General features: G+C 37.2%; 1 protein-coding gene across 5 annotated transcripts; it reads left to right on the top strand.

Moving 5' to 3' along the window:
* Positions 1-1,557: 1,557 nt before the first annotated feature.
* On the top strand, positions 1,558-24,596 carry LOC129775471 (ras-related protein Rab-5A). 5 transcript variants are annotated; one of them, XM_055780252.1, is made up of 6 exons: positions 1,558-1,745; positions 13,024-13,506; positions 13,573-13,693; positions 13,763-13,931; positions 23,852-23,965; positions 24,038-24,596. In XM_055780252.1, the coding sequence occupies exons 2-5, from the start codon at positions 13,253-13,255 to the stop codon at positions 23,950-23,952; spliced, it is 645 nt and encodes a 214-aa protein (XP_055636227.1). In that variant the 5' UTR covers positions 1,558-1,745; positions 13,024-13,252; the 3' UTR covers positions 23,953-23,965; positions 24,038-24,596. The 5 variants fall into 5 exon arrangements, with proteins under 5 accessions (XP_055636227.1, XP_055636229.1, XP_055636231.1 ...); XM_055780254.1 differs by lacking the exon at positions 1,558-1,745 and adding an exon at positions 1,947-2,128; XM_055780256.1 differs by lacking the exon at positions 1,558-1,745 and adding an exon at positions 2,242-2,265.
* The last annotated feature ends 2,310 nt before the right edge of the window (positions 24,597-26,906 follow it).

The following is a 26,906-nucleotide window of genomic DNA, read 5'->3' as shown; positions in this document are numbered from 1 at the left end:
ATATACTGAATGTCATAAAGGCTGGAGAAGAAAGAAAGTGTCCTGATTCCGCGAAATTGAAAAGTGATTTGAATATTAAATTTATTTCTAAAATTATCCTATAACTAGTAGTTAAAAATTTATACAGGTAAACAGATTAAAACAATAGTTAAAATTGTGAACTTCATATCTAATATAAGTTACTTACACACTATATTTACTACCCTCACGTGTAAACACAGAAATTATAAAAAAGATCACGAATTACCCTAAAGACACTAAACGTAAGTAGATAAAAGAAAAATAATTTAGCTAGATGTACAAATTAAAAACCGATGGAACAAAATTCTAATTCTAGTAAGGTTATAAATTTCCTACAAATTTAGTAGGAAATTTATAACCTCACTTCAACGCTAGAATAAAGGTTATCGATTTGGAGAACGTCTTAGTTGTCCCTACAATATGGGTCTTAAGGTGGCCGTACACTGTTTGCCCGGAGGTCAAATATTTGATATTTTTTGACAGATAAGGTTTGATTTGATATTTGTACAAACACTATTTTGTTTGCCACTCTTCAATTTTCAACAGTGGTAAACAATTTCAAACACCGAACATGGAAAAAATCCGCTGAAATATTCAAGGTAACCTAACCATGTACCGACAGGTTCGAAGAACAGACTGAAAAAATATTTTTGACAGGTGCTCATACACTGTTTGACCGAAGCCAAATATTTGAATCTTTTTGACAGATAAAATTTGGTCAACGTGTACTGATCAAATATATTCTACACAAAACACGACAAGCAAATATTCAATTATTGGATGCCTAAAATATTTTTTCAGTCTGTTCTTTGAACCTGTCGGTACATGGTTAGGTTACCTTGGATATTTCAGTTGATTTTTTTTCCATGTTCGGTGTTTGATATTGTTTACTACTGTTTAAAATTGAAGAGTGGCAAACAAAATAGTGTTTGTACAAATATCAAATCAAACCTTATCTGTCAAAAAATATCAAATATTTTACCTCCAGGTAAACAGTGTACGGCCACCTTTAGTTTATTTCTCGAAAGGTAACAACTCTTTGAACATAGATAACATTTTCTATCACAATTTCTGTTACTCCCTGTATTTCGCGCTGAACAACAAATGTCAACTGTGGTTTTAAATTTTAGATCCATTACGAATCAACGCCTCTGTTATCAAAACCGGTAACTATCCCGTTCCGTCATTTACGATAGACAATTTTGTGTAAATGAAAGATGTGTGCGCGTGTGTGTGTGTGCGTTGATGGGCGCAAGACGGGTCTATGGTACTAGGTGAGGCCGTTTCGTCACTAAGTTGGTTAGGGGAGCGGTATATGAAAACAGTACGGAAGAAAGCAGAAGGGGAATTATTTCCTTGAAGCGTGAAAGAGACAGACTGATCAGGAGCGAGCTTCGGCACTAGCGTATTGTGTTTTGTTTACAAACAAAACACAGTAGATTTCCAAGATGGCTGAAGAGTGGTTTTAGCAAGTTGGCCCACCTTAGGATATACTTCTACGCGCCTTGGATGGGCGTACGTCGTTCGACACGATCGTCGTCGTTTCGCTCTTCACTCTGAGTGCACAACGTAGTCAAACACACTAAGTGTCAGCATCTAAGAAGTGAAGGCAATAGTCATCGCAACAACGAATAAAATATTCGTGTTTTCCCTAAAGTTCTCGCGTACAGAAAATTGTCGTTTGCGGGTTGGCAAGCGATTGTTGCGCTGTGCAGACTCCAAAGGTGAATATTTTTGATCGAGAATCGTGATTGCAGGATTGGATTTTGGTCTCGCTGGATACATGAGAAAGCTGTGATTTCCGCAAAGGAAAAAAAATCTGGAGAAAAATAGTTCCATGAAAAACCAGTTAGTTCACTAGTATATGTTACCAGTGAGTGCGTGTGTGTATGTGCAATGGAGCTATGACATAGTACTGAGCTACCTGCCTGAATAGTCGTATCAAATTTTCCGTCGATCGGTCGTCGTATCTCCATATTTCTTTTGCATTTTGTGTGTTAACAGAAATGTGCGGCGTAACAACATAGACGAGTGATTTTTGTTTTATTTTTCCGACAGTTGTGAAAGAGTTTGGGAGTTTTTTTTTACTTTGCAACTTATTTTATCGGTATGTGTGCTTGGAGGCATTAGATTATAGATTTTTGCGATGTGAAGATTCGCAAGATGCCAGATTGTTTTGGTAATCGATATATCGGACAGAGCAAAAATTGCTCAGGCAGTTAAAAACCAATTAGCCATATCGTGGTGAGATAATTGATTTCAAGAAAAAGTTTCATAAATGTTGGTAGACAAAGAAAGGGATCTTGAAACGATGGCGATAGAGCAGAAAAGTTGATGAGAGCCTATGAGTGAGTGAGTGAGACATGAAGCTGAGGGAGTACCTAAGCGATAATAACCCACACAGTGGGTTTAATGGGACATTCCAGCATTGTTTTTTTTTGGTTGATATACGTGTACGCTTGTCGATACAATTTCTACAAGCATGATTCGGAATAATAACGAAATATCTGCATAAAATAGGTACCTGAAATTGTCATCTCTATTATATTAAGGAACAGTGTCCCGTTGGAGTGTTTGTGTTCAATGGTTTAATTATGGAACTTGAACCCACCGTCCACGTGACAAGTGTAAGTGAACACTCGCTCGAATGTTTTGGATGACGACTCGACACGAGCGAGAAGGAGATAGGCAATACTGCACCATATGTGGAGCGTAAAACGGACTGAGACAGAGAGACAATCCAACTGAAGGAATGACATTTTCATGAATGAATGTAGTGCGCACTTGAAGAATTATTATTAAATTATCGCAACGGCATAACGGGAAGGTTTTCTTTGTCATTACAAGCATATGTGAAAACATCAGTGCGTGCGTTCTCCAGTAAAGCCAAGTTGTTTTTGGTGGCAGGAACGAGCGGTCGGTGAAATCTGAAATAGTGTCCATCACAACACGAATAGAAAAGAAAATATTCGCCAATACAAAGACAACGGTACAGCTACGTACGCTACAAACAAAAAAAACAACACAGCCATATTTACAATCATCATCCGGGCGGACATTTCAAGGCAAAATTGTTCCTACTGTGGAAATCAAGTTGATTTAGGAGAACCCATTGTGACGTTTTGTTAATAGAAAAGTAAATGATATCGGGCTCTGGTGTGTTGGTGTCAATGTGATATTCTGAACGGGACTGCCTTGGGCATGAGTAGGTATGTTACTTGAAGCTGCCTTGCAGCTTTCGGTAATCGGAGAAGAACCAGTGCACTCCGGAAATTGCAGCCAATTGTCTGAGCACAAACTGTGCCTCTAATGTGGTGACGTTTCTATCCTAAAAGCTCATCCCCGTGTTCTGACACCAAGAACACGTAAGAATGCATGGACAGTAAAAATCTGTGGAATCATGAATCTTCATTGAATGTGCAAATAGGAGCAGCACTCAACTGGACGATGACTCATCCGGTTCATAATTTGCTGATAAGGCCCGTAGCTTATTGCGAAGGGTTTTCCCCCCATTCGAGAATGCACTTTGACGAAAGAGAACGAAATAATGCGGGTTTGAGAATTTGCCTTGAGAAGAATAACATCCATTTAGTATGGAATGTTGTTCCTGTGGGAAGAACCTCTTCGAGTGCCAGTCAATATGTACAAACATACCGCGGGGAAGTACACGTAAGCTGTTCGCCGAAGCGACGCCAAGGATTTGGCAATCAATTTGTTATGGCTGAGTGGTTTCAGCTCGATCAGCGATCAAGTTTAAGGACGAACTTCGTTGTTTGAATAATTAAACGAAGCCGGAGGGGGAACGAAACAAAGTAAACACCTTATGCCGAAGGTTAATAGGCTATTGCTGTTATTTCTCGCACCTAGAAACGATCGCAATTATGTTATGGTGATATTTCGCTCGCCGTTTGTTCTGTTCTTCATTTGCTGATAATCGGAGTGCAGCGTAAACGCACTTGCTGTGAATTTGGGATATTCAGTGGTGTTTGTTATAGCACAAATAATTGGTGAGGAAGGTTTATCAACATTCGCCAAATGTTTGGAATTAAAAATTAGTGCTTTGGGTTTTCATGTGTTATCAGTTTTGATATGGAAAACTTGACTTGAAATTTGTTAGGGGAAGGCTGCAAGCTAACGTTGAGAGGTGTCTATGCGCATTTGCATGAAAAATTTAGACGGAAGGAAATTCTGAAGCATGCATTGTTATTCGATAAGAAAAATGAGTTTTCTAGGATAATCCAAGACGCAGTAAAACATGTGGCATCCTCGATCATGTTTCTACGTTCATACTTTGTGTACGCTAAGCCAGCTGATTTTCGTGCATGTTTCTTCTTCAAAGGAATTAACGTTCCTAGAGGAACTTCGCCGTCTCAACGTAGTACAGGTCGGACTCGATTATATACAGTTTGGAAAAACAATTTTTTTTTAATATTTCAAGTATGACTTATTTCAAGAAGAAATGTAACCTTTCAACGTTAAGGTGAAATTTAAGTGGCTATTACATGTACAGTGGGGTAAAAATTGTGATTTTCGAAGAATTTGATTGAATTTTTTTTACCCGGAATTATTTATATCGATATTGCAGCCAAATTAAGAATAAAAAATGTTGGGTGTCAATGAACAAATTGTAGAGAGCTTCAATTTAATTGACAGAAACCATCTAGTTTAATATAATTTTTTAGGATAAAATTAATAAAAACACATTAAAAATTATTAAGTTTTTCTCTTCAAAATGTCATTTAAATCCACTAAATTATATGTTCCACCACTACATCCTGTGCTAAATTTTCCCATCTTTCAAATGAAAGCAACAGAATCGTCTTCCGTAACGTACTTCTTAATGTAGAGCCAGTTTGAGCGGTACTTTCGTATTAGCGTCACCGGAGCCGAAATACAATAGATAGCAATTTTATTGTACACACTGGTACTCAGATATTTTTTGTATCGTTGCTGCCTTGTTGGTAGCAGTGTTTTGTATTTTTTTATTGTTACGAAAATGCGATCTTATGATTTGCGGTATTTAAGTATGAACGCCACTGAAATATAAATTATATATTTCAAAGCAAAACTTAACCGGGCAAAGATATGCCGTCCGACGCTCGCTAACGCTCGGTCGGACCTAACTAAAGGATCATCTCATATGCTTCAAACTAACCGGGCAATCGATGGAACACAGGTTTGTTTGCGAAAGGCCGCCGCTTCCGACATTCAAAAAACAAAAAATAATGCAAAATTTTTTTTATGACTCGATTACATACAGTGAAAATAAATCAGAAACTGTGTATAATCGAGTCCGTCCTGTATTCGATTCCAAATAGCATGCCTTGAATGTATTCTGAGTGATAAGGCACCCGCAATAATACGCGTGGACGACAGTGCAATCCGGAATATTTTTTTTCTGATGAAAATCCCACCAATTGAGAGGATTTCATGCAGCAGTACCCTGAGGTGAACTTTAAGATTTTCGAGTATTTCATGATTGCAAACTAACAGGTCTTATCAAGGATATGGTTTATGGTACCTTATAATATGCTCGATTGCTTCGGCATAAACCCATGTTGTTCAGAGGCAATGTAGCAGGAACAATTGTATTTTCAATAATTCATCACCGACAATTAAAAGAGTTTAGAGACTGCACATAAGCAGCCTAAGCAGCGATGCTTATCACCCTACTTAAAGACAGGAAAAAACGAACGAGAACTTTCAGATCTCGGGGTAAACTCCAGAATTCCACGAGAAGTTGAAGACGATGCGAACAAAACAAACAAACAAACGACCCAATATTTGTTAACTCTATTAGACAACAAGTTCTTGATCTAACACTCTGCAGCTCTAAAATATCAGATATAATAAATAATTGGCACATGTAAAATGAAAAATCTATATATCTGATCATAAACATATAATGTTTATTTATAACTCTGGTGATTCGACTTGGTGGTGCAACATACTTGAAAAGATTGGAAAACTGTCTAGATTTTTTTTTCATTACAAAACTTGTCTAACAATAATTTTAGTGCGGGTTAAATGTTAGTGATGAAACGATTTTACCGAGGTGCGATTAATGCGAGTTGAAAAAATTGTAAGGGGTTGTATCTAGGACACGACCGCATATTTTCGACGTAGAACTACGCAAATATATAATGCAATCCACTTCGAATATTATTTTAGACTGCATCGATGTTTTTGTAATAGATTATATTCTCCGTTACAAAGAAAATTTGATGAACTTCCTTTTAGAGTTTGATATGATGCCTAGGACTACCAAAATATGTGAACGGAAGAATTGTCAAACGATTATTTTATTTTACATTTCCTTCTGAAGTTTGCATCCCTCAACTGTACGTACTTCTCGAACCGCGAAAGCTCATTCACCTTTAGTATCTGAAATGAAGATTTTCCCAGACTTCTCAGTTTAAAAGTACGTTTAAGGGAAACATATTCCGGTCTGCACAACGACAAGCGAGTACAAAAGTACTCAACACCAAAAATACCCCCGACTTGCATGTATTTGCAAAGCGGATTCCCCCAGGCACATTAATTTTGAAGTCCGTGTTAGAGAAACACAGCTCAGTGGGTAAAAAATACCCTCGATTTGCATGTTTGACAAAGGTGGTTCCCCCAGGCACATCGATTTTGAAATCTGTGTTGGGGAAACCGTAAATTAGGCCAATCAAAACTAGACAGTTAGGGCGTTTAGATAACGCTTGACATTTTACGGTTATTCAATTGTTCATCTCATGAAAAATAACATTTTATCAATTGTGATAGACGCGTACAAATATTTCCTATCAATTGATACAAACATCTTTCCGATCTGTTAAGAAATGTTCGAGTTATAAGCATTCGAAATACGGGTAGGGTTAGCACATAAATCAGCAGAACAAATGTGTGGGAAAAAAGGAAGGTCTTCCAGTTTTCATGAATTTAAATCGTTTAGAGATTAGTGAATTGTAATGTATAGCATATCAAACAAATCTTAGAGAATTTCCGATTCGATTGGTATGTAAATCATGAGAATTCGTTCACTGTGAAAATAGTTATTAACGTTAACTTTATTTCATAAAAACGTGACCTGTTTTCTGATTTGGCACCCTTCCTGAAAGACGTAGTTCTACGTCAAAAAATATCCTATTTCATAGTGTATCATGTTTTCTACAAGAAATTTGGAACAGTTTTTTCCTGATAATGAAGTAGATTTTTGTAAGTGTATTGAGACAATTCTAATACTGGTCAAGTAAAAATAAGAGTTACATGCAATCAGCAATCAGTTATTTTCATTGAGATTAAGAACAAACTTAGAACTGTCTCCAGGGATGATAGTCTGAGAGGGGGTACACTTGCTTCACCACAAATGGAAATTATTATGATTGGCAACGAATTGACTAATTTGAAGACTCAACAACTGTTAGGCTTGGTGGAGAAGTGCTTTGGGCTTTTATATATTCGAGGTAATTCCGCGTGTTGCTGCATCAAATATCGTTTTAACTACTTCTGTTTGCAACCTTATTAGATCCGAGGTTTAGGTCAGACCATTTGGGTGTTCTCGAAACGTAAACAGACAGACAAAAAATCAATAAAATCAAAATCATCTTACAAAAATATGTTGAGACGAATCGTCTGAGAATAACAGCTCATTGCCATCTTCAACGAAACGAAAGCAACGGAGCTGAATAAAACTTTGATAATATGAGTTGATAATAATTCAATTTGAATAACATTTTGACATGTAATCACACCTTATTTTTAATCACGTGAAAATGATGTTTATATGCTATTGTGTTATAATTTATCCGATTTTCAAATATCCGGTATCCGGCTGGTAGTGATTCACTATCCGATATCCGGCCGGATAGCAAATATTGGCCGAATACCGGATAGTTACCGGATATCCGTTTCATCTATAGTAAATGCAAGTATATTATTTCCAATAGAATGCAAACAGCCCTCAACTACACACTCAAATGGTGCAACTTGGAAGAACTCAGTGTTAATCCTTCAAAAATAGTCATAATTCCATTTACCAGAAAAAGAAAGTATAAAATTTCATTTTTTAGATTGGGAGGTGTACAATTGGGGCTTTCAGAGCGAACCAAATTTTTAGGTGTTTGCAATATCTAAACCTCAGACTGCAGACTTGTAGTAGTATATTCGGGAAAAAATGTGGACTAAAACCAATAATGATTCACTGGATTTACTCGGCAATAGTGATAGACTAACATGTGATTCATTAGTGTGGTAGTATAAAACTACACAAACAACAATGTCTGGCATGCTTATCAATAAATGGAACAATGCACGGTGCACCCTCAAAAGCTCTAGATGCTCTTTCACACCTTCTACCTTGGCACCAATATGTGCAACTTGAAGCGGACAAAAGTGCTCTTAGGCTTAAACGTGCAAAACATTTTCTAGAAGGAGATCTCACATGGCATTTACAATCCTGGAAGATTTTCAACTGAACACTATAATGAGCATGAAAGAAGACTAGATGGAAACCAAGACTAACTTTAGTCCTTCAATGTGATTGAATTCAGTCGCAGCGAATGGGAGGAAGCTGGAAAACTCGTCCAGCATCATTCGTGTTTTATACCGATGGATCTAAAATAGGTAAATCTACAAGAGCTGCGATTATGTCATACAGTTCAAGCAGAAATATATTCTATTCTAACATGCACAAATATGTATGGTATGCCAATATCTGTATCTTTTCAGATAGTCACGCAGCTCTCAATGCATTGAAAGCATACATATATTAGTCAAAGCTAGTTTGGGAATATATTCTATCCTTAAAACGACTGAGATAATGTGTGAATTTAGGATTGGGCGATCTTCAATCAATATTTAGAAGATCGATCTTTTCCCTTTCGTTTTCCGATTTTTTGGATCGATTCTCTGTACTCGAAAATATTGCAAAAATTGATCTTTTTCGACCTCAGAAGAACTATTTGTAGATTTGTTTTTCAGTGCACATCGACTTTAATATTACCAAAGGCCTAACAAATTCTATAAACATAATGTCAAAGTCAGTCTGATTCTTCTGTGGTTGACTCCCGTATAAGTGCTGCCCGGATCACAACTAGAGGCAGCTACTGAGGGGCGCGACGTACTGCAACCAATGGCTCAGACGACCACTGAACTGGATGGTGACGTCAGTTTCAGTCGAAAGCTTGTTTTATAGAACTGGTGCTAAAACTCATTTTCAGGGATTGTGATAACGTGAGAACTAATGTACATACTCTACACGCTGGACGCAACAGGACACAACACTTATTGTTCTTACGACCGTAAAAAGGATGATAAATATCCAACATTTATATTTCAATGAAAAATAAATTTGAATCGAGAATCGATTCGTCAATATCGATCTTTTTATGAAGACCGTCCGATCCTTAAATTATTGCAGCCAAATTCATTTTTAATTTATGCAGCCAAATTCTTAACCCAAAAATGAATTAACCTTGAGAAAGATTCCTTCTTTCATTAATCGCGATTACAGTGACAATTATTCGATGTATTCATATTTTGATTTAAAATTATTCGATACAAAATTACTCGATTATAATTTCAGATATTCGATTGTTTGAATTAATCGAGCGATTAACGTCTCTAGGCAAGCTTTCATTCTTCGTGAGGACAGCGACTGAACAACATCGTTGTTGGGCGAGCTGGACGGTGAGGGATCGAATGCCTTCCTCAAGGCAATGGGGGTGGAGGAGTAATACGAGGAAAAAGTAAAGTTTTCCAAGGGCCTTTTTGAAGGTTAGAGACGAATGAACTCCAAGCCATCGATAAATGGATATTTGTGTGCGTACGTGCGTGCGTTTTAACGTATTGCGCTGTTGCGGGTGAATTTGACGATCCGAACGTGGTGACAAGGAGGGGAGATAGCGGATAGGTGATTAGTAATGAATCTCTGCTGAGGCAAATGTTCAGCCTTTTTCCAAGCAGTTGACATTGTTTGTTTCTCGTCATCATAAAGGCTTCGTTGGTGCCTTTGACATTGCATCAATGCATTGAACGGACGCTATGGTGAAGCAGGTGTTAAGGTTGTGCACCAAAAAAAAAAAAAACATTTGGGGAATACCAAATTATTCAATAAGTTATAATAAATTATTAATTATTAATGGGTTCGCGTGCCAGTTGCAAAACTCCCTTCAACTAGGATTGCATTTGCGCTAATCTTGATGAAGCAGTGCTTCTCTTTTCGAGGTTGTTGAGATTAACAGAAAGAGTTTATTTTGTTTATTTAGTCACCAAGAAAGTAAATGTCTTCTGGAATTTTGTATGTGATTTGGTTTCGCTTGCCAGTAACAAAACTTTCTCCACTAAGGATGATAGCTGCGCTTATCTCGAACATGTATTGTTCTGCGAGGACAAGAATGAATCATGAAACAATAATCACCAATTGATTCCACAAGGGCGACCAAACTGGTAGAATGGTTATTTCTAAAAATTCGTCGCATTATAAAATAATATTCGCAGTTATAGACAAGCGACTTGAATTAAGGAGAAGGTAGAAGCTAGCCACAAATGGTTGCCACAATGGCGCTCATTTCTTTTATCTCCCTCCCTCACCACTCGCACGAAAATCAATAATTTTGCGAAACAGTTTGAAGAAAATGATCGTTTTCACACACTTCCCATCAAGTAATATCAACCAAACTCTAATCGATTACTCACAAGATAATAAATTTTCATCTGTTGTCGCACTGTATAGTGAAAAACGTCGGAAAACATGAGCAAGTGCTCTGAAAGTTAAATTTTCATTTTTCAATCTTCGGCAATGGTTTTGTTTGTATTGGTGAAAGCATTTTTATTTTTTGGACAATGATGTTAGACAACATCATCGAAACAGCTATAAAAACCACTCAATAAAGTGTTATTTCTGAGTCATAGCGTTTCATGTCAGGAAAATCCATAGAATAAAATTGTGTTGATATCAATACAATTATTATTTTTACGTTTGATGGTTCTATAATGTAAGTTTTAGCAACTTTAACACATTGGGTAAAAAAATTGTATTGCCAAGCTCGGAACACTGCCACGGCTGCCTATGCTTTCAAAAACAGTAAACGGAAAAGTATTACATTCAATCAAAATGCCTCGGCCAACGAAGAGAAGGGTTAAGGCTTTCGAACGTGAATATGTGAAAACAATACGATCAACGAAGGAAAATATAAAGGAATTATCAACATCGATTTACAATGCGGAAGAACTTGTTAATAACAGAAGAACTCCAATTCGCATGTGTTATAAATTTGCTCATGTTACGCTCGCGTATAATCAGAATTTTACTTCATATGCAAATGCACCTTCTATATATATTTATATTTGCAATTGTTCATCGGAACGATATGTTATATGTTCATACATTTTACTTTAGTATTGAATTGTTATTTTTTTTCGAATGTATTCAAAGACTCGTGTCAATGAAGCGCCACACAGTCTGATGAGTGAATTGATCTATTCAGGTGTGATTTGCACTTCTCTAACAAACACTATTACCCCATTTTTACACGTGGGTTTATCTATACTACTACAATGGCTAGCTTCCACCTTCACCTTAAACTACAGCGTAGTTTTACGTCAACAATGCAGTCGTGTCTTGGACACAACCTCCTTGACCGCCGAACGCCTGTTTCATCACCGGTAATAAGTGATAGTCGCTAGGGGCGAGGTCTGGGGAGTAAGGAAGATGCTCGAACACAGTCCATTTGAATTTTTCCAATTGCTCTTGAGTTACGCGAACAAAATGGGGCCGCGCATTATCGAATTTCGTCAATAAACCTGGCCTTTTGTTCCTAATCGGTCCAAAACTTCACAACAGTACGGTTATGAAACAGGCGTTTTTTATCCTAACTTTATTTTTCCGCGATTTCTGAGGTACTGAAACTTATTTTTTGAACGACCCTCGTATATGTACTGCTTCGGAAACTACAGTCTCCTACCGGTTCGGTTCACTGTCCTACCTTCCTGAAACTGTTTTGTTGGGACCGTAGGCAGGATTTTTCATCTAATCCTCTTCTCTAAGCGTAACTTGAATTGCTCGTTCTCGACAACTTTCAGTAGTTTTTCTTGCTCTTGAGTCTTGTTCTCGACGTTGCTGCTTCAATTTTTTTTTTCGGTAGTGAAGTTTCGTTATTCCGCACTAGTGAAGTTCTTTGTTCGTGTGTTGGAGGTGGGACAGGTCGCTACACAGTCGTCTTTACTAGTGTTTCACTAGGTGACTTCGTGCGGGATCAACCATCGAAAGGAACAGTGAATGATAGTTTTTGATAATCTTAACAATCATTACTTCGAGGTATGGAACACAATGTAACTGCGTTCCGCCATCAACAAGGCGGTTACAGATCTCGATCTGTGGTTAGAGTATATGGCCGTTCCTGCATGTGTTTTGGGTTGATGAAGAATTTTCCATCAAAATTAAAACTTCACATGACAAAACATCGGGTTTTAAGGTTAAGAATTTTCTGGCCTAGTAGTGGTCGATAGCCGGTCTCCATGTTAAAGCTTTCATTTGGTAACTATCTGAAGACGTTTTGCATGTGTATAATGTTAAAAAATATATGTCGAACTGTAAATCGTTTGAAGAATATTCGGAGCAAATTATGAAAAAAGCTAAATGGAGTAGACTCGGAGCATCACTTCAATTGGGGGCTTTATTGTCTGTATATGGCACATACTTTTCACAAAAATACCCACGGTAGCGCCGACTATCAATTGTTTACATTAACACTTCAAACAGAGCAGATAAATTGCACGCGCTGCGATGCGACGCGGTTATCATTGTCTGAAGTTCAACGTGTATATAGATTTTATTCAGTTTTTTAATAACAGGGAAGAAATATATTTGAAGAATTTTGTTCTCTCTTCGGTAGTTATCTATGCCCTTCGACTGTACCTGTGTGTACGTTGTAAATGCGTCATCTGAGTGACGATTCACAAAAAAACAAGCGCTAATTCGTGCATCGCTAATTAACACCCGTTCTTTTTTTGCAGCCAGCCAGTACCGGACCCAGACTAAGCGTATAAAACACACATACACACGAGTACATTACGCCAGCAGAATCGGTCCCCGGCTCCCAACACCCGCCGATTGACACCTGCCTTTTGAGTTGGGCCTTGGTTTATTGTTTCACGAGAACAAAACATCCCACCGACGGATTCCGGTTGGGATTTAGCGCACGCTGTCATTCAGTATCGTTTGACGTAACCGCATCGCATACCAATGGCGTCCAGTCCGCGAGCCGCTGGCGGCGCACAGCGACCAAATGGGGCCACACAGAACAAGATCTGCCAGTTCAAGCTGGTTTTGCTGGGCGAATCAGCCGTCGGAAAGTCCTCACTGGTGTTACGCTTTGTCAAAGGTCAGTTCCATGAGTACCAGGAGAGTACGATCGGAGCGGCATTCCTCACCCAGACAGTGTGCATCGACGATACGACGGTAAAGTTCGAGATCTGGGACACTGCTGGACAGGAACGGTAAGTTGGCAAATGAAACTTGAGCGAATAGAATTTTAGCTAAAATCATCTCTCTTTCTCTTGCAGATATCACAGTCTCGCTCCAATGTATTATCGTGGCGCTCAGGCGGCTATTGTTGTTTACGATATTCAAAACCAGGATAGTTTTTCTCGCGCTAAGGTATGGGTGAAAGAACTTCAGCGACAGGTAAAACACAAGGAATCCTAGGGTCGTAGGTGCACCATAACAACCTAGCCGTTTGTTTTCCCTTTCTAGGCATCGCCAAATATTGTGATTGCGCTGGCCGGTAACAAAGCCGATCTCGCGAATAGTCGCATTGTTGACTACGAGGAGGCTAAGCAATACGCGGATGATAACGGATTACTATTTATGGAAACTTCGGCCAAAACCGCCGTCAACGTGAATGATATCTTTCTTGCAATAGGTTAGTCTTACAAACAGCTGATTTTGCTTCACCTTTTCCTGTCGGATGATTCCAAAAATATATCGGGCAAAACGGCCGACAATAATTGGTTTATCAAAGGAATGTACCTCCTCCGACTCTCGTCCCCTCGATACGCCCATTTTTGTATTTACATGTGAGTTGAGGCGAAAAGGTTTCTGAACGATCGATTTTCCTATCTATTGCGAGCTTTGTGCGATGGTACACCAGCTGAGCACACAATGTCGGAAAAGCGATAAAAAAGAAAGGGGATTTGCGTTTCGCATGTTTCCTTTCGAGCTGGAATTTTCGTTGTGGGAGACTAGCGCTGGCAGTGTGTAAACGTTAATGTTTTTGTGTTTTGTTTTTATTTTTATGTTCTCTAGCTTCGCTTCCTCGCTTGTCATCACCATCGTTGGTATTTTTTTCTTCCTCAAAGCACGTTTCCACAGCGCGCAACAAGCGCGAACGTTTGATGACTTGCTCGACATTCAAAAACGGCCTTCCCATCGTCGTTGGGGTTTACGGCCTGTGCTAATGCGTTGCATTGGCGTTGCTCTGGGTAGTGTTGCATGTCTCGATTTTTTCGGCTGTGTGAATCATGCATGATAATTAATTTACGCCAGAATCTGATTACATACGCACCGCAAAGGGGGTGGATTCGTTTCGGCTATAACGTGGTTGGCTTGTTAACTCATTTATGAAATGTTTGGGGATTATGTAGGTTCTGCTGTAAGAAAATTGTAATTGAAAATTGAAAATTGAGATTTGAAAATTGAAAATTGAGATTTAAAAATTATTCTCACTTTCAAGTTTAGGAGAAATAGATTTTTTGAAAAGTTCAAAGAAAGAGTTCATTCTTGTGGATCATGAGCGAATTTACGGTTGCCCAAGAGGGCAACTACTACGGCGCTTCATGTAACGCAATGGTTAGATTGACGGAAAATAAATGCACTGTGTTTTACATCTCACGATCACGATCTATTTCTCGGAAACGTATACTTTTCCATTCCTTTATTTTATTGAATTAATATTTCTTGCCAATTACAATCGTGTTTGTTTTATATTAACTTTTTGCGGTCGTATATCTGCTCTTTGCCAACACGTCGAGGAACTATAAAGATCCAATACCTTATTCAACATATATCATTTCACACTTTTTCTAAACGAATTTTAATGTCTGGTGATCTTTTTCACGAATTAAAACGGTGTCCTTATGAATAATAGATAACGGTTCTCAGTATAAACAAAAGTAGTCACCAATGCTTGAGGAAAGGCTCATGGAAAGCTCCAGATATTTTGATAGTGCGTATATTTGAAAAACATTGTTCTGTATGTTTAAACAGAAATATAAAAGGCGGAAGTAGCCTAGCTTATCATTTGCGATATACTAGGACAGTTTGATGGGTTAGATCTTTCTGACGGATTTTTTTTCGAGAAATCACACTAAGAAAAATAATAACATAGAATGTTTATTTGAAAACCACTCATTGAAACGCATTTTGTAGTGAATATGGAAGGTATGGAAGACCTCACGATTTGAAACTTTATTGATCGATGTAAATTGTATGAATATGCTTTAACACGTTGACTGCCACGTCAGTTACCGGTGACTGACAACGAGTTTTCGCTTAGGCTGCGTCAGTCACCGGTGACTGACAGTATAACATATGATAATAAAGGTAACTAATACAAGCATATAAGCTTATAAACATTCTATTTCGAACAAAAATACTTTCCACTACGGTAAGAAACGATGGTCCTAATACGTTCAGAAATTTCCATACAATCGCTATAAAACCGTGGCACTCAATGTGTTTAAAAAGATTTATGTGGAAAATTTACACTTTTAAAAATGTGTTCCATTTCCGTCGATAATAGGCACTACGGTGCAAAATGGGACACCAAGATGGCCAATATGGACACCAATATGACCATGTTAGTTGATTCAATCTTTTGAGCATGTTTTCGCTAGGAAATATCGTAACAAGTTCATAAAAGGAGAGTTTATTCTATTTTGCAACTATCGTATCGTACACTCTGTCCAACTTCTATAAGACCTGATGATGATTTTCCTGCTTTGTGTCATTGTGAACAAACAATGCTTCAATTTATATTCTAGTGTGTAAGTATTGGTGACTACCATACACTGTATTATTTTCATATGTGTGTGTGAAAGCGCTGAGCGTAAACGAATGTTTTCGTATCTTCAACTGTCAAGTTTCTATAAGACCAGTTAATTTTTTTTTATCTGTATTATAGTGACTTTCAACACTTTTGGCTGGTTCGTCACTTTTTACTTCCATTTTTGGAAGAATGTCGGGAGTGAGAATTGAGCTCTTGATCTTCAGTGTGAGAGGTATGGATGTTACCACTACGCCAGATCTCCTCCAAGACCAGTTAAATTTTCCGTTGTTTCAGTTGTTTTAATCAATTAAATCTGGAATATGTCGAAGGAAAAAGTTCTCACGGAGAGAGAAGAGAGACAAATCGATGCATTTCACCAAGAATATGTTGGTATCAGAGAAATTTCTCGTCGGATTGGACGATTCAATCAAGTAGTGCTCAATTATTTGGCGAATCCTCGAGGATACGGTAAGAAGAAGAGAGCTCCACGTAAACCGAAGCTCTCTGACCGGGATAAGCGGAAAATAGCTAGAACAGATTCGAATATCTCACAATCGCAATATTTCAACTACTCAACTGCTCGGGTTACAATTAATCAAATTTTGGTAAAAAATCCTTACATAAAGAAAGCTTAAAAGGTTTAAACTCCTCATCTTACACCATCTCACCTCGGAAGACGTCTGAGTTTTGCCAAAGCTCACATGAACCGACAGTGGGACATGGTATGTTGTGACAAAGAATGTTTCCAAAAGAATACATTTTGCTATATACCATAACGAAGAGTTCTTCAATGTATAGGTTATCTCCACTGACGAAAACAAGTTCAATTTAGATGGTCCTGATGGTTTCAACGGGTACTGGTGTGATATACGGTAGAAGGAGCAGTATTTTTCAACCAGGAATTTTGGTGGAGGCTCGTGCATGGTTTGGGCGGGATTCTGCGCAACCAGAAAGCTCACAATACCTTTCACGTCATTCAAGGATTACACACATGTTCTGGAATCCTCTTTCCGTGGATATCGTCACGAAAAATTCACATTCCAGCAAAACAATGCTTCTATTCATACCAGCAAGCAAACTAAGCAATGAATTAAGGACCAAAAACCTAATTTTATGGACTGGCCGGCTCGCTCTCCTGACTTGAATCCTGTTGAAAATCTTAGGGGGGGTCCTTCTACGCAGAATCTACACTGAGGGAAAACGGTACACGACGATTGAAGAACTCAATGTCGCAATTTCGGAAAAATGGAAAAATATCGAGAAATCCGTTCAGCAGAATTTGGTAAACAGTATTCCAACACGAATTCTCAAGGTTATTAGTCGAAATGGCAAGGTTACCAATTATTGCCATGTAAATCAGCCGATCGTTTTGAATTTTTCATTGATAATTTTGAAGATTTGAAGTGGTCTTATAGAAACTGGACAGCTGAAATAATCATATGTAACCACAATAAATAAAAAAAACAACTCTTGTGAACGGAATTGACGTTAAATATACTTTATTCTAAGCAGTCTACAATGTATGAATGTATCTTGTTGAAATTCTAACTGTTTGTGTTGCAACGAAATAGAATCAGGGTGGTCTTATAGAAGTTGGACAGAGTGTTTATTTTTTTTTTTTTTTTTTATCTTCGCTTATTTTTCGTCGGCCTATTTCCGCCACTTTAGTGCCAATCACCGACATCAGGGAGGCGACTCCACCTGTTCCTACCTATCAGACTCAACAACTCATGAGCCGGGCCAACTTCTTTTACTTCCGCTCCGAAGGAAGACGTAACCAGAGATTTTTCGCCTCAGAAAATCCCAACGACGCCAGCTGGGATTGAACCCAGGCCGATCGGATTGTGAGGCTGTTACGCTAACCATACAACCACTGGCGCCGTCATAGAGTGTTTATTTCATTGGGTTTCATTCAGTTAGCATTTACAAAATATAACAACGTGATCAATGGGGGCCTCCGTAGCCACATTGGTTGCGCGTTCGCTTAGTAAGCGATCGATCGTGAGTTCGAAACTCAGGGCCCTCATTGACCATCTTTGTGTTGTTACAGAATAACTACGTCCACGCAACAATCATCAGCGATGGAGATCGATCCACGGTCGAAATATGATCGATTCATCCATACAACTGCTCTGCTCTGCAAGACACATCGGACTGCTGTTCTATAAATAACTCAACAATGATCAATCAACTGTCTCCGCTGTCCGGTCTAACTGGATAATGGAAGAACAGATAGAAAACTCTTACGCCTAAATGGCTGCTACTAAATGTGTGTACCATATGGAATGGTATAGAAGGGAATACTCTAACGCCGAAAAATGGCAACTGTGTAATGTGCTAATTATAGATATGATAAATATGTGACATGTACACGATTAAAATTCGGCTCTGTTACAGCTAAAATGCCAATGAGCCTGAAATAAATAAATGGGACAAAAAAAAAACGTGATCAATGTGATTGGACTGCAATTTTTCGCTACTCAAAGCAGGAACATAGAATATCTGTGTCGTTATGTGCCCACTAGTGGCATCGATAGGGTTGAATCCATCCATTGCCTCCCGTAGAGGAACTGAATTGTGCCGACAGTAGCAACATAGGGAGGGCTGTGGAAGATCCTATGTTCGTTATTCCGTTTTCAGCACTCATCTCTCAGCTGAAGTTATGGCGCTCTTCCGCCTTTTTTCCCCGCATTGCTAGAACTTTAGAAATTCTGGTCTGCACCTATTGAATGAAGATAATAATTTTCAGATAGATAGATAGATAGTTACTGGAATCACTGAATTCTCATCGACGTTGAATTGTCTTACTGGTGGAATGTTGTATTTCTGTTGTACGCCTCCTGCAAATCGTATAATTTTCCGACTGCAATGCGATTGAATCCTTGTGCCCTGGTGGCGGAGGTTGCTTCTGATGTCCGAAGAGAAAGTTGTAGGTGGTGTTTTCGAAAACCAACCAACCAATCTATTCCGGCTAATTGCTCTTAGCTATTGGAAGGGTAAGGAATATAATTTTTTTCGGCCTAATCATAGGCCAGCTTCCGGTTACATAGCGAGAATATTGCTTCGTCGTAAAAACACTGCAAAGGATCTGCATAATGTAAATAACGTTCAAATGTTTCTCGCGGGACTAAATGCACTATGACTGCATGTCGCACTGACGTAACACGCTTCACCGCTTCGATTGCCGCGTTTAAGCTAGGATTGGGCTATCTTGAGAAAAAAATCGATCTTGATGGATCGATTTTCTAAACGGCACAGGGATCGATTCACTGATTAAATCGGTACCAAAAAATCGATCTTTGCTGAATCGATATTTGTAAAATCGAATTCCTTTTTTCCAATTTAATAACTTGTTCTAGATATTGTATTGTCTTTTTTAAACATGTAATAAACATTTCACATTTTAATTCAAACATCAAAGGCATTTCAGTTTGATTCTCAGAATGAAGGTCACATAGAATAACTTGAAAGCCCAGAAAAAATATTTTTCTATAGCGTTCATATTGAACCGTCATGGAATTGAATTGAAAAATTGGAATTGGAAAAAAATAAATTAAAATTATTATTGGAAATTCAACAACTGATATTCATCCAGAACTCCGCTGGCAATAATCCCACTGAATCCAATTGTATCATACGCCTGGCATTTAGTCGAAATATTGGTAGTAAGAAAAATTCGATTTTCACGATTCTTTTTAGGAATAGGAAGAATCGATTGGAAAAATCGGTAATCAGAGAGGAAAAGATCGATCTTCTAAATTTCGATCCAAAATCGCCCTATCCTATGGTGATATTAAAGAAAAAACACTAAGATCGAAAAAAATCGAAGGTAAAAGATCGATCTTTACGATTTTTTCGGGTACAATGAATCGATCCAAAAAATCAGAAATCGAAATGGAAAAGATCGATCTTCTGAAAATCGATCCAAGATCGCCCAATCCTAGTTTCAGCCTTTCTGTGACCACTTTTTACGATCGGGTATTCTGGTATAATTTTCAACTATGTTTACAAATTTTGACAGCTGTATTTAAAGGTTATGTTGAATACATACATGGTCATACTGCCCCAAGCAGCGCTGCATCCATACCAACCAGAGTTGCCAACTATAATTTTTTAAAATCAGGAAGAATAAAAATAATAATCAGGGAGGAACCAGGATAGCTTATATGGGGTTATCCGGAAAGTTTGTGTTAATTTTTGAGAAAACAAAAGCGTCAATTTTTAGACAGATATGCATTTATTCAATTTTATTTTTCATATTATATTTTACAATATTTCGCCATTCTGCAAGCAGCTCAAAAATTCTATTCTCCGTGATATGAAAATATATATACCGTGATGTACCCATATACCGCTCAGCCAAGACAATATATAACGTTTGTATACTTTAAAACTACTACCGGCGCGTATATAAATTTCTTCAATATGCTTGGAATTTGTTCTACTACTGAAAAACATACGGATGAGAGCGCTGCTGAATTCATACTTCCTATAATGCTAGAAAACATATTGCACCTTTTGGTCCTAATTCCAACCGGCAGATATAATTTTTCCTAATTCCGTTAATTAGTGTTCCTAATTCCAATGTTATAAACCATCAGACAGGAAAGTTATCCAGTATTTTTTTTGTGTTTGAAACATGATATAATAAAAAAGTCACGGGAGGGTTGTGTCCAAGACACGACCGCATAGTTGACGTAGGATTCCGTTAAGCTTTCTGTTGATTTTGGATATGGTTGAAGAATTATACCGTTAAACTCTTTAATAATGATTCGGTGACCCTGAAAAGGGCCGTTTTGTTTGGTTGTTGGGTATTGTTTGTACACACCACCAGTGTTTACCGAGTGATGATGACAGAAGGATGGTAAAAAGTCGTTGGATGGTGCGTATCAGATAAAAGATACTTAAGTGGAACGAGATATGATGAAAATCGCCCTCTGAGATCCTAGACGAGATGCCTCCTGGGATATGTATGGATGAAATAAATAAAAAAAACTCACCAATGTAATATTAGATAATTACCAATACCGAGCACAATTATCAATTTTTCTAATCAGTAAACACATGTTACTTTAATATAGACATTTGAAATGGAAAAGGTAATTTTCTTTTATAATTTTTACTTTTTGAGTGTTTATTCAACCCAATGCGAATTTTAATTGGGCTAACAACACCTAATACATATAGAGCATGTGAAAATCACTTTTTCTAATATTTCTTCACTTTTCCAATTTTTTTCGCCGTATAAACTTTCCTTGGGTGAAAATGAAAACTACAAAACAGACAGCCTAAATCAAGTGGGAACACACCTCGGTTTTTATTTATGAAAATTGAAATAAATCGTTTCCTATATCAAGTCATTTTTAACACAACTGCTGCAACTATATACAATTTTACGCTTATAGTTGTGCTAAATTTTTCGCAATACACAATCGGTCATTGATATGAAATTTCACGAAGCAACCAACATTTAGGTTCCAAATTTAAATTTTATTTTCTAGAATTAATCGTATCACCCACCTTACTTGCAATACAAAAATACCCCCGACTTGCATATATTTGCAATGCCGATTTCCCCCAGGCAGCTTGGTTTTGATGTCTCTGTTAGGGACCCGCCGCATGTGTCGTCAATTTCGACCAATCAGTAGTGGGTATTTCCGTTAGGATATGGGTTGAGATTTTTCAATTGTTCGATAGTTAGTTTCATGACATATAATATTTTCTTCAATATAAAAAATGGTTATGGAGTACCGAAATCGATTGACGCTAAAATTTCATCAATCCATCATGAAATGACCGAGCAATAAGCGTTTAAAATTGGACAATTTTCACGATGTATTCGATTTTCGATTTTCAATTTGTACCCCAATATATTCCCGAAAGACGTAATCCTACGTCAAAAAATCGGGTGCATCATGATTTTAGAATGAAAATTTTTATGAATCGCAACCCATACTTCATCTGAGTTTGCTTGGGCCTCTTTCGAAAATTCCGATAGCTCCTGTCGGTGTTTTTGGAAATCTGTGTATGTACATTACATTATCACTATCCCCAAATCGTAGTCTTGGATTATCTCGATTAAATCCGTTGGAATGATTGAACCACCTTTTTTAAAATTAGTCACGCATTGTTCAAATCCCTCTTGAAATGCCCGACTGTCGTTACCATTTCAATATCGAGTTTAACAATATTTCTTTGAAGATCCACTTTCGACAGGAAAGTTGGAGGAGCAGAGTGTTGAATCGAGGTTTTTGATTGATTTTATGAGTGCTGTAGCTTCGTGGGGGGGGGGGGGGGTCAACGTATGAAGATGTGATATACATTCCACAGCTTCAACATTCAAGTATTCTGGAGAGCAGGTTTTTGTGTTAGTATGTGTGGATGTGGTGCACGGGAGTGTCGGCGGCAGTAGAGTCGATTTCTTTCTGTTTTTTCTCTCTTGTGAACTAAAGCAATTTTTGCTGACTTTGTCAACAGCAAATCAAATTAAACTTATCAACCAGTTTTCGTTTGATTCCCAGAACATTCCTGTAGGATTTTTTTTGAATGCGGAGATTTTTCCGTTTGAACGAAGGGTTACCCCTACGTTTCTGGTGATGAATGGTTTAATAGGTGGCGATCGCACCGTGGGCAGGGTTACCATATCTACAGAATAATCTGTATTTATACAGATTTTTCAGAATTTTTGAAACCAAGAATCTGTAGATACAGATTACAGTTTTATTTTTGATTTTCATACAGATTTACAGATTTTTCAACATAACGAACCAATATTAGTTATGGCTTGATCTGAATAATATTTTTTCCAACTCATCAATTTCTTTCCTATAGCGTTCGAGTCAGTCTGAATGAGAGTCAGTGTAGCATGTAGGACTGCTTTCTCATATTAAATCTAGGGCAAAAAGATGCAAGAGTCTGCGTCATGGGCTAGCTTTATAATAAATAAATAACACTGTTTATCTTTTTCCTACTAAAGCAAAGTGAATGCGAATTTTTACGTGAATACCATCAACATCGTCAAATTTATAATAACTATGCCAATCAATGAAACAATAGCTAAGATTATGCTTCAAAATTGAACTTATAAATTTAACCCTATGCGGTTGTATTAAATTTTGACATATGTGCTGTACTGGTCGCAATGGTTTTTACTTGAAAAAGCAGTGATGTATAACTTTGTGAGATTATATACAGTATATTTAGAACTTGTAAGATTGTGAAAGATGGACAAGATTCCATTTTTCCTTTAAACTTCTGATAAATATTTACCAAAACAAAGTTTTTATTTTTATGTTTAAAAAATATTTGCTACAATTCTTCTTCTTGTGATATCTTACGAAATAGTCCCCAAAATGCAGTCCTGATTTTCGCATGTATCATAAAAATAATTAGTTTCACGTCTTTCTGTTTGAACATACGTAACAACGTTCTTCACAGCTACAAAATGCTCACACTAATCCTTTCCTCAAGCATGGATGACAACTTTTATTTATACTGATTATCGTTAGTGTGAACTGATACATTGTTGCATAAATGATAACATTAGTATACTTATTTGCTGTGGTGGTTAAGAGCAGATAAACGACTGCAAAGGGTTAATACAGTTTACGATAAAGATTTTCTGAGATAAAAATATTTTTGAGACCAAAACACATATTTTATTATGGCAACTATCATAGATATCTCTGGAACCAGTGAAGCATCATCTTTCACCTTTGTGCATAATACCAATTGGTCATAAAGTTTATTATCTGGCTATACTAGCTCTGAACCTTTGTCTTTCCAAATTATTCCAGCTAAGAAATTGCCCAAGAACGAAGGCACCGGACCTCAGCAGAATATAAGACCTACCCAGAACGACCAGAACCGACAAAACAGTGGCTGCTGCAGCAAGTGATGTTATTCAGCTGGTAAGTACTCTCTGCCACTGAGGTGTCTGTTCACAGATCGAAACATTTACACAAATGCTATCTCGGTTCCAGCAATCGTCTTGTTAACTGTAGCGGAAAACAACAAGAACTGTTTGAGTGATGAAGTCGTTATGATGATAGTAGGAAGTAAGACCGATTCCAAACTAGTTATGATATAATACCAAGAGCAACAGTAAAGCAAATCTGTAGGATGGAGACAAACAATGGAGTAAAATATTTCAACCAACACACACACACATTTACAAAACCACATAGTGAGAGAAATTTATGAAATAATTACCAAATTATGTGGAATCTTACAAAACATTACTGCAAAGAACAAGTCTATGTGCGCGTCATGATTGACAAGAATAAAACAACGGACACATGGACACTATACCCACATACACGCATGTGAAACAGAACACATCCTAAAACTCCTTTAATAGTGAATGCAAAAAAATTAAAAATTAGAGTCGATAGTCGATCAGAACAAAGAACATTAAGAAAGTCAAGCAAAGTTTAGAAACATAACTTTACAAACAATTAATAAAAACGAATAATAGTGCAAGTCAATACACAACAACCACAAAAATAAAGCAAACAACATATTGAACACAAAAAAAAACAATCTAGATACAGCCAATAGCAGCGAGTCCTCTTCGTGATACGTATTTTTCCTTTCAATGTTAGCATGCAAATGCCTTTTGTTTCTTCGTTTACATCCCAATTTTCCGTTCTTCCTCTCGCGCTCTCACTCCCCCCCAACCTAATCAAATCTTCGTGGGAATATAAATATATTTATTACTAAACTAGAAAGCTCCTAATATATATCTATATATTTAATGAAAAATATATCCATAACTCAACCAACAACAAACCAACCAACCTAAGAGCAGAGGAAAAAAATTAAGTGTGAGTGACGAACAGTGATAGGCAGTTTTTTATGTTCTCTGTGGGAGGAAGAGGAGATTCAAAATCAATTACAAATACAGTTTGAATATAGGATTTACTGATGAGAGAGGGGAACCCCTTTGTTATGATTGTTTATTTTTTCATAGAACTTTTTTTTTAATTTTATGATTACTAAACGTATTGTAAAAACACTATATTGATAAAGGAAAGGAGGATCGAAGGAGCGCATTGGAATGAGGAAAAAATGGCAATCTACACAGTCGTTCGGCACCCTACATTCGTTGAGTTGTAAAAAAGAGACAGCATTTACACCCCCACTCCCCCCTCTTACTGAAATTGGTTTACGATACCGAATTGTACCCATTTGTAATAAAATTTTGCCGCGATATATTTTTGGAGCCACATCAACGCGCTGGGCTCACTATTATTCATCGAAAAAAAAGTTGGGCACACGAAAAAATAACCACTGAACGAAATAAAAATCGGTTGGGTGTGATTAGGGAAGAAACAAACGAGTTAATAATTGATTATTCTTTTACACGGTTCAGTAATTATAATCCGACGAATGTGCGATAAAATATTTAATGTTTAAAGTCTAATTTCTTCACTTTCTAGAGAATTGTCCATGTTCTTGTAATAATAACAGTAGCCAGAGAAAAAAACAACCAAGCGATGGCGGTAGGGAAGTGATACGAAACGGTATCAGCTAATGGTATGGAACATCAGTAGCGAAAGAGGTGTTTGAAGGATATTCTTTTTCATCTATCTTTTGTAGCGGTAACGAACAACAGCAGTAACATCAAATATAGCATTACAAGCATAAAAATGGTGGTGCTGAATAATAAAAAAGAAAGATTGAATAACTGACATTCCTTTTTAATTGAATTGCAATTAGCAGAAAAAAACAAGAGTATGAAACCAACACAAACAACCTACAACATACAACACATTGAGGAAAATGAGATTTGAGAACACCGGAGGTGAAAGTTAATATAAAATAAAAACAGATAAATTGAAATTGTAAATTCAAAAAAAAAGTACAGTTGTTCTAAGTTGTAATGAAAGAAAGCTTGAAGTTGGCGCTCGTCTATCTTTTTCACTCAAGGTAGGATGGTACGTGAATGTCGATGTGTTGGTTTGGTAGTCTAATCACTTTAACTGGCTTAGGTTATCAGCCGACGTTGTTGGAGGGTTCGTCACAGACCACATATCTGTCTTGTTCTGTGATATTTTGATACAAAAGTTGTAAGATATTTTATATTCCTTTGTCCTCGTATATGAAGTCGGAAAGCGAGAATTGAGTTTCTTCGAAAAAAATCTCCCAGAATGTGGATAAGAAACAATTGGGACCAACTCCGCGAGTAAAAGTTGACTTTTAAATGACAGATATGCAAAATATTTGTTTTAGAAATCTAGTACCATTTTGACTCATATTCCGAACACTTCATTTCAAGAAGTAAATTTTCTGAACTTTTATATTATGCATAATTCGATTATGAAAACCTCAACTTTATATAGAGCATACACTTTCTTGTGATATCATTTACAGGTATGATAACAGGTAACAGTCTATAATTTATCATACTACAGGGCAACTTCGACATAACGTACATTTCGCTTTCAAAATTGTACGTTATATCAAAGCATAATAAAGTACTCTGAAACATAGCTCATAGAGTTAGTAAAGAATGGTGACAAAATACAACTAGAAGGTGAAGCCAACCTATCTCATGATGGTTCCCTTCATACTGTTGATTGAGGAAAAATAGATAAAACGACCTACCCTGTAACAGTACCTTATTCCGATGTATGGGAGTCTTGTTGATAATTCTATTGACTTCTAATCTAATTCTCGTTCAGAATCTCTTATTTTTAGATCGGAAGATTTGAATAATTTGTATAATAATTCCATATTGGATAATCAATATGGGCTTGGCTAGCTTGACTAGTATAACACAATTATTTATGAAAAATGCAAATCCAAAATGGCGGCCACTACAAAATGGCGGATTACATATTTTCACGG

This window comes from Toxorhynchites rutilus, chromosome 3 (assembly GCF_029784135.1).
Source record: "Toxorhynchites rutilus septentrionalis strain SRP chromosome 3, ASM2978413v1, whole genome shotgun sequence".
NCBI lineage: Eukaryota > Metazoa > Arthropoda > Insecta > Diptera > Culicidae > Toxorhynchites > Toxorhynchites rutilus.
Note: the sequence above shows the minus strand (reverse complement) of the source record. Positions and strands in the feature narration are given on the sequence as shown.

Bases quoted from the DNA above. Each gene is read 5' to 3' on its own strand.
- LOC129775471 (XM_055780252.1), top strand. From the start codon at position 13,253: ATGGCGTCCAGTCCGCGAGCCGCTGGCGGCGCACAGCGACCAAATGGG. The intron at 13,694-13,762 runs GTAAAACACAAG...TTCCCTTTCTAG, and splicing joins TGAAAGAACTTCAGCGACAG to GCATCGCCAAATATTGTGAT. The intron at 13,932-23,851 runs GTTAGTCTTACA...AAATTATTCCAG, and splicing joins TGATATCTTTCTTGCAATAG to CTAAGAAATTGCCCAAGAAC.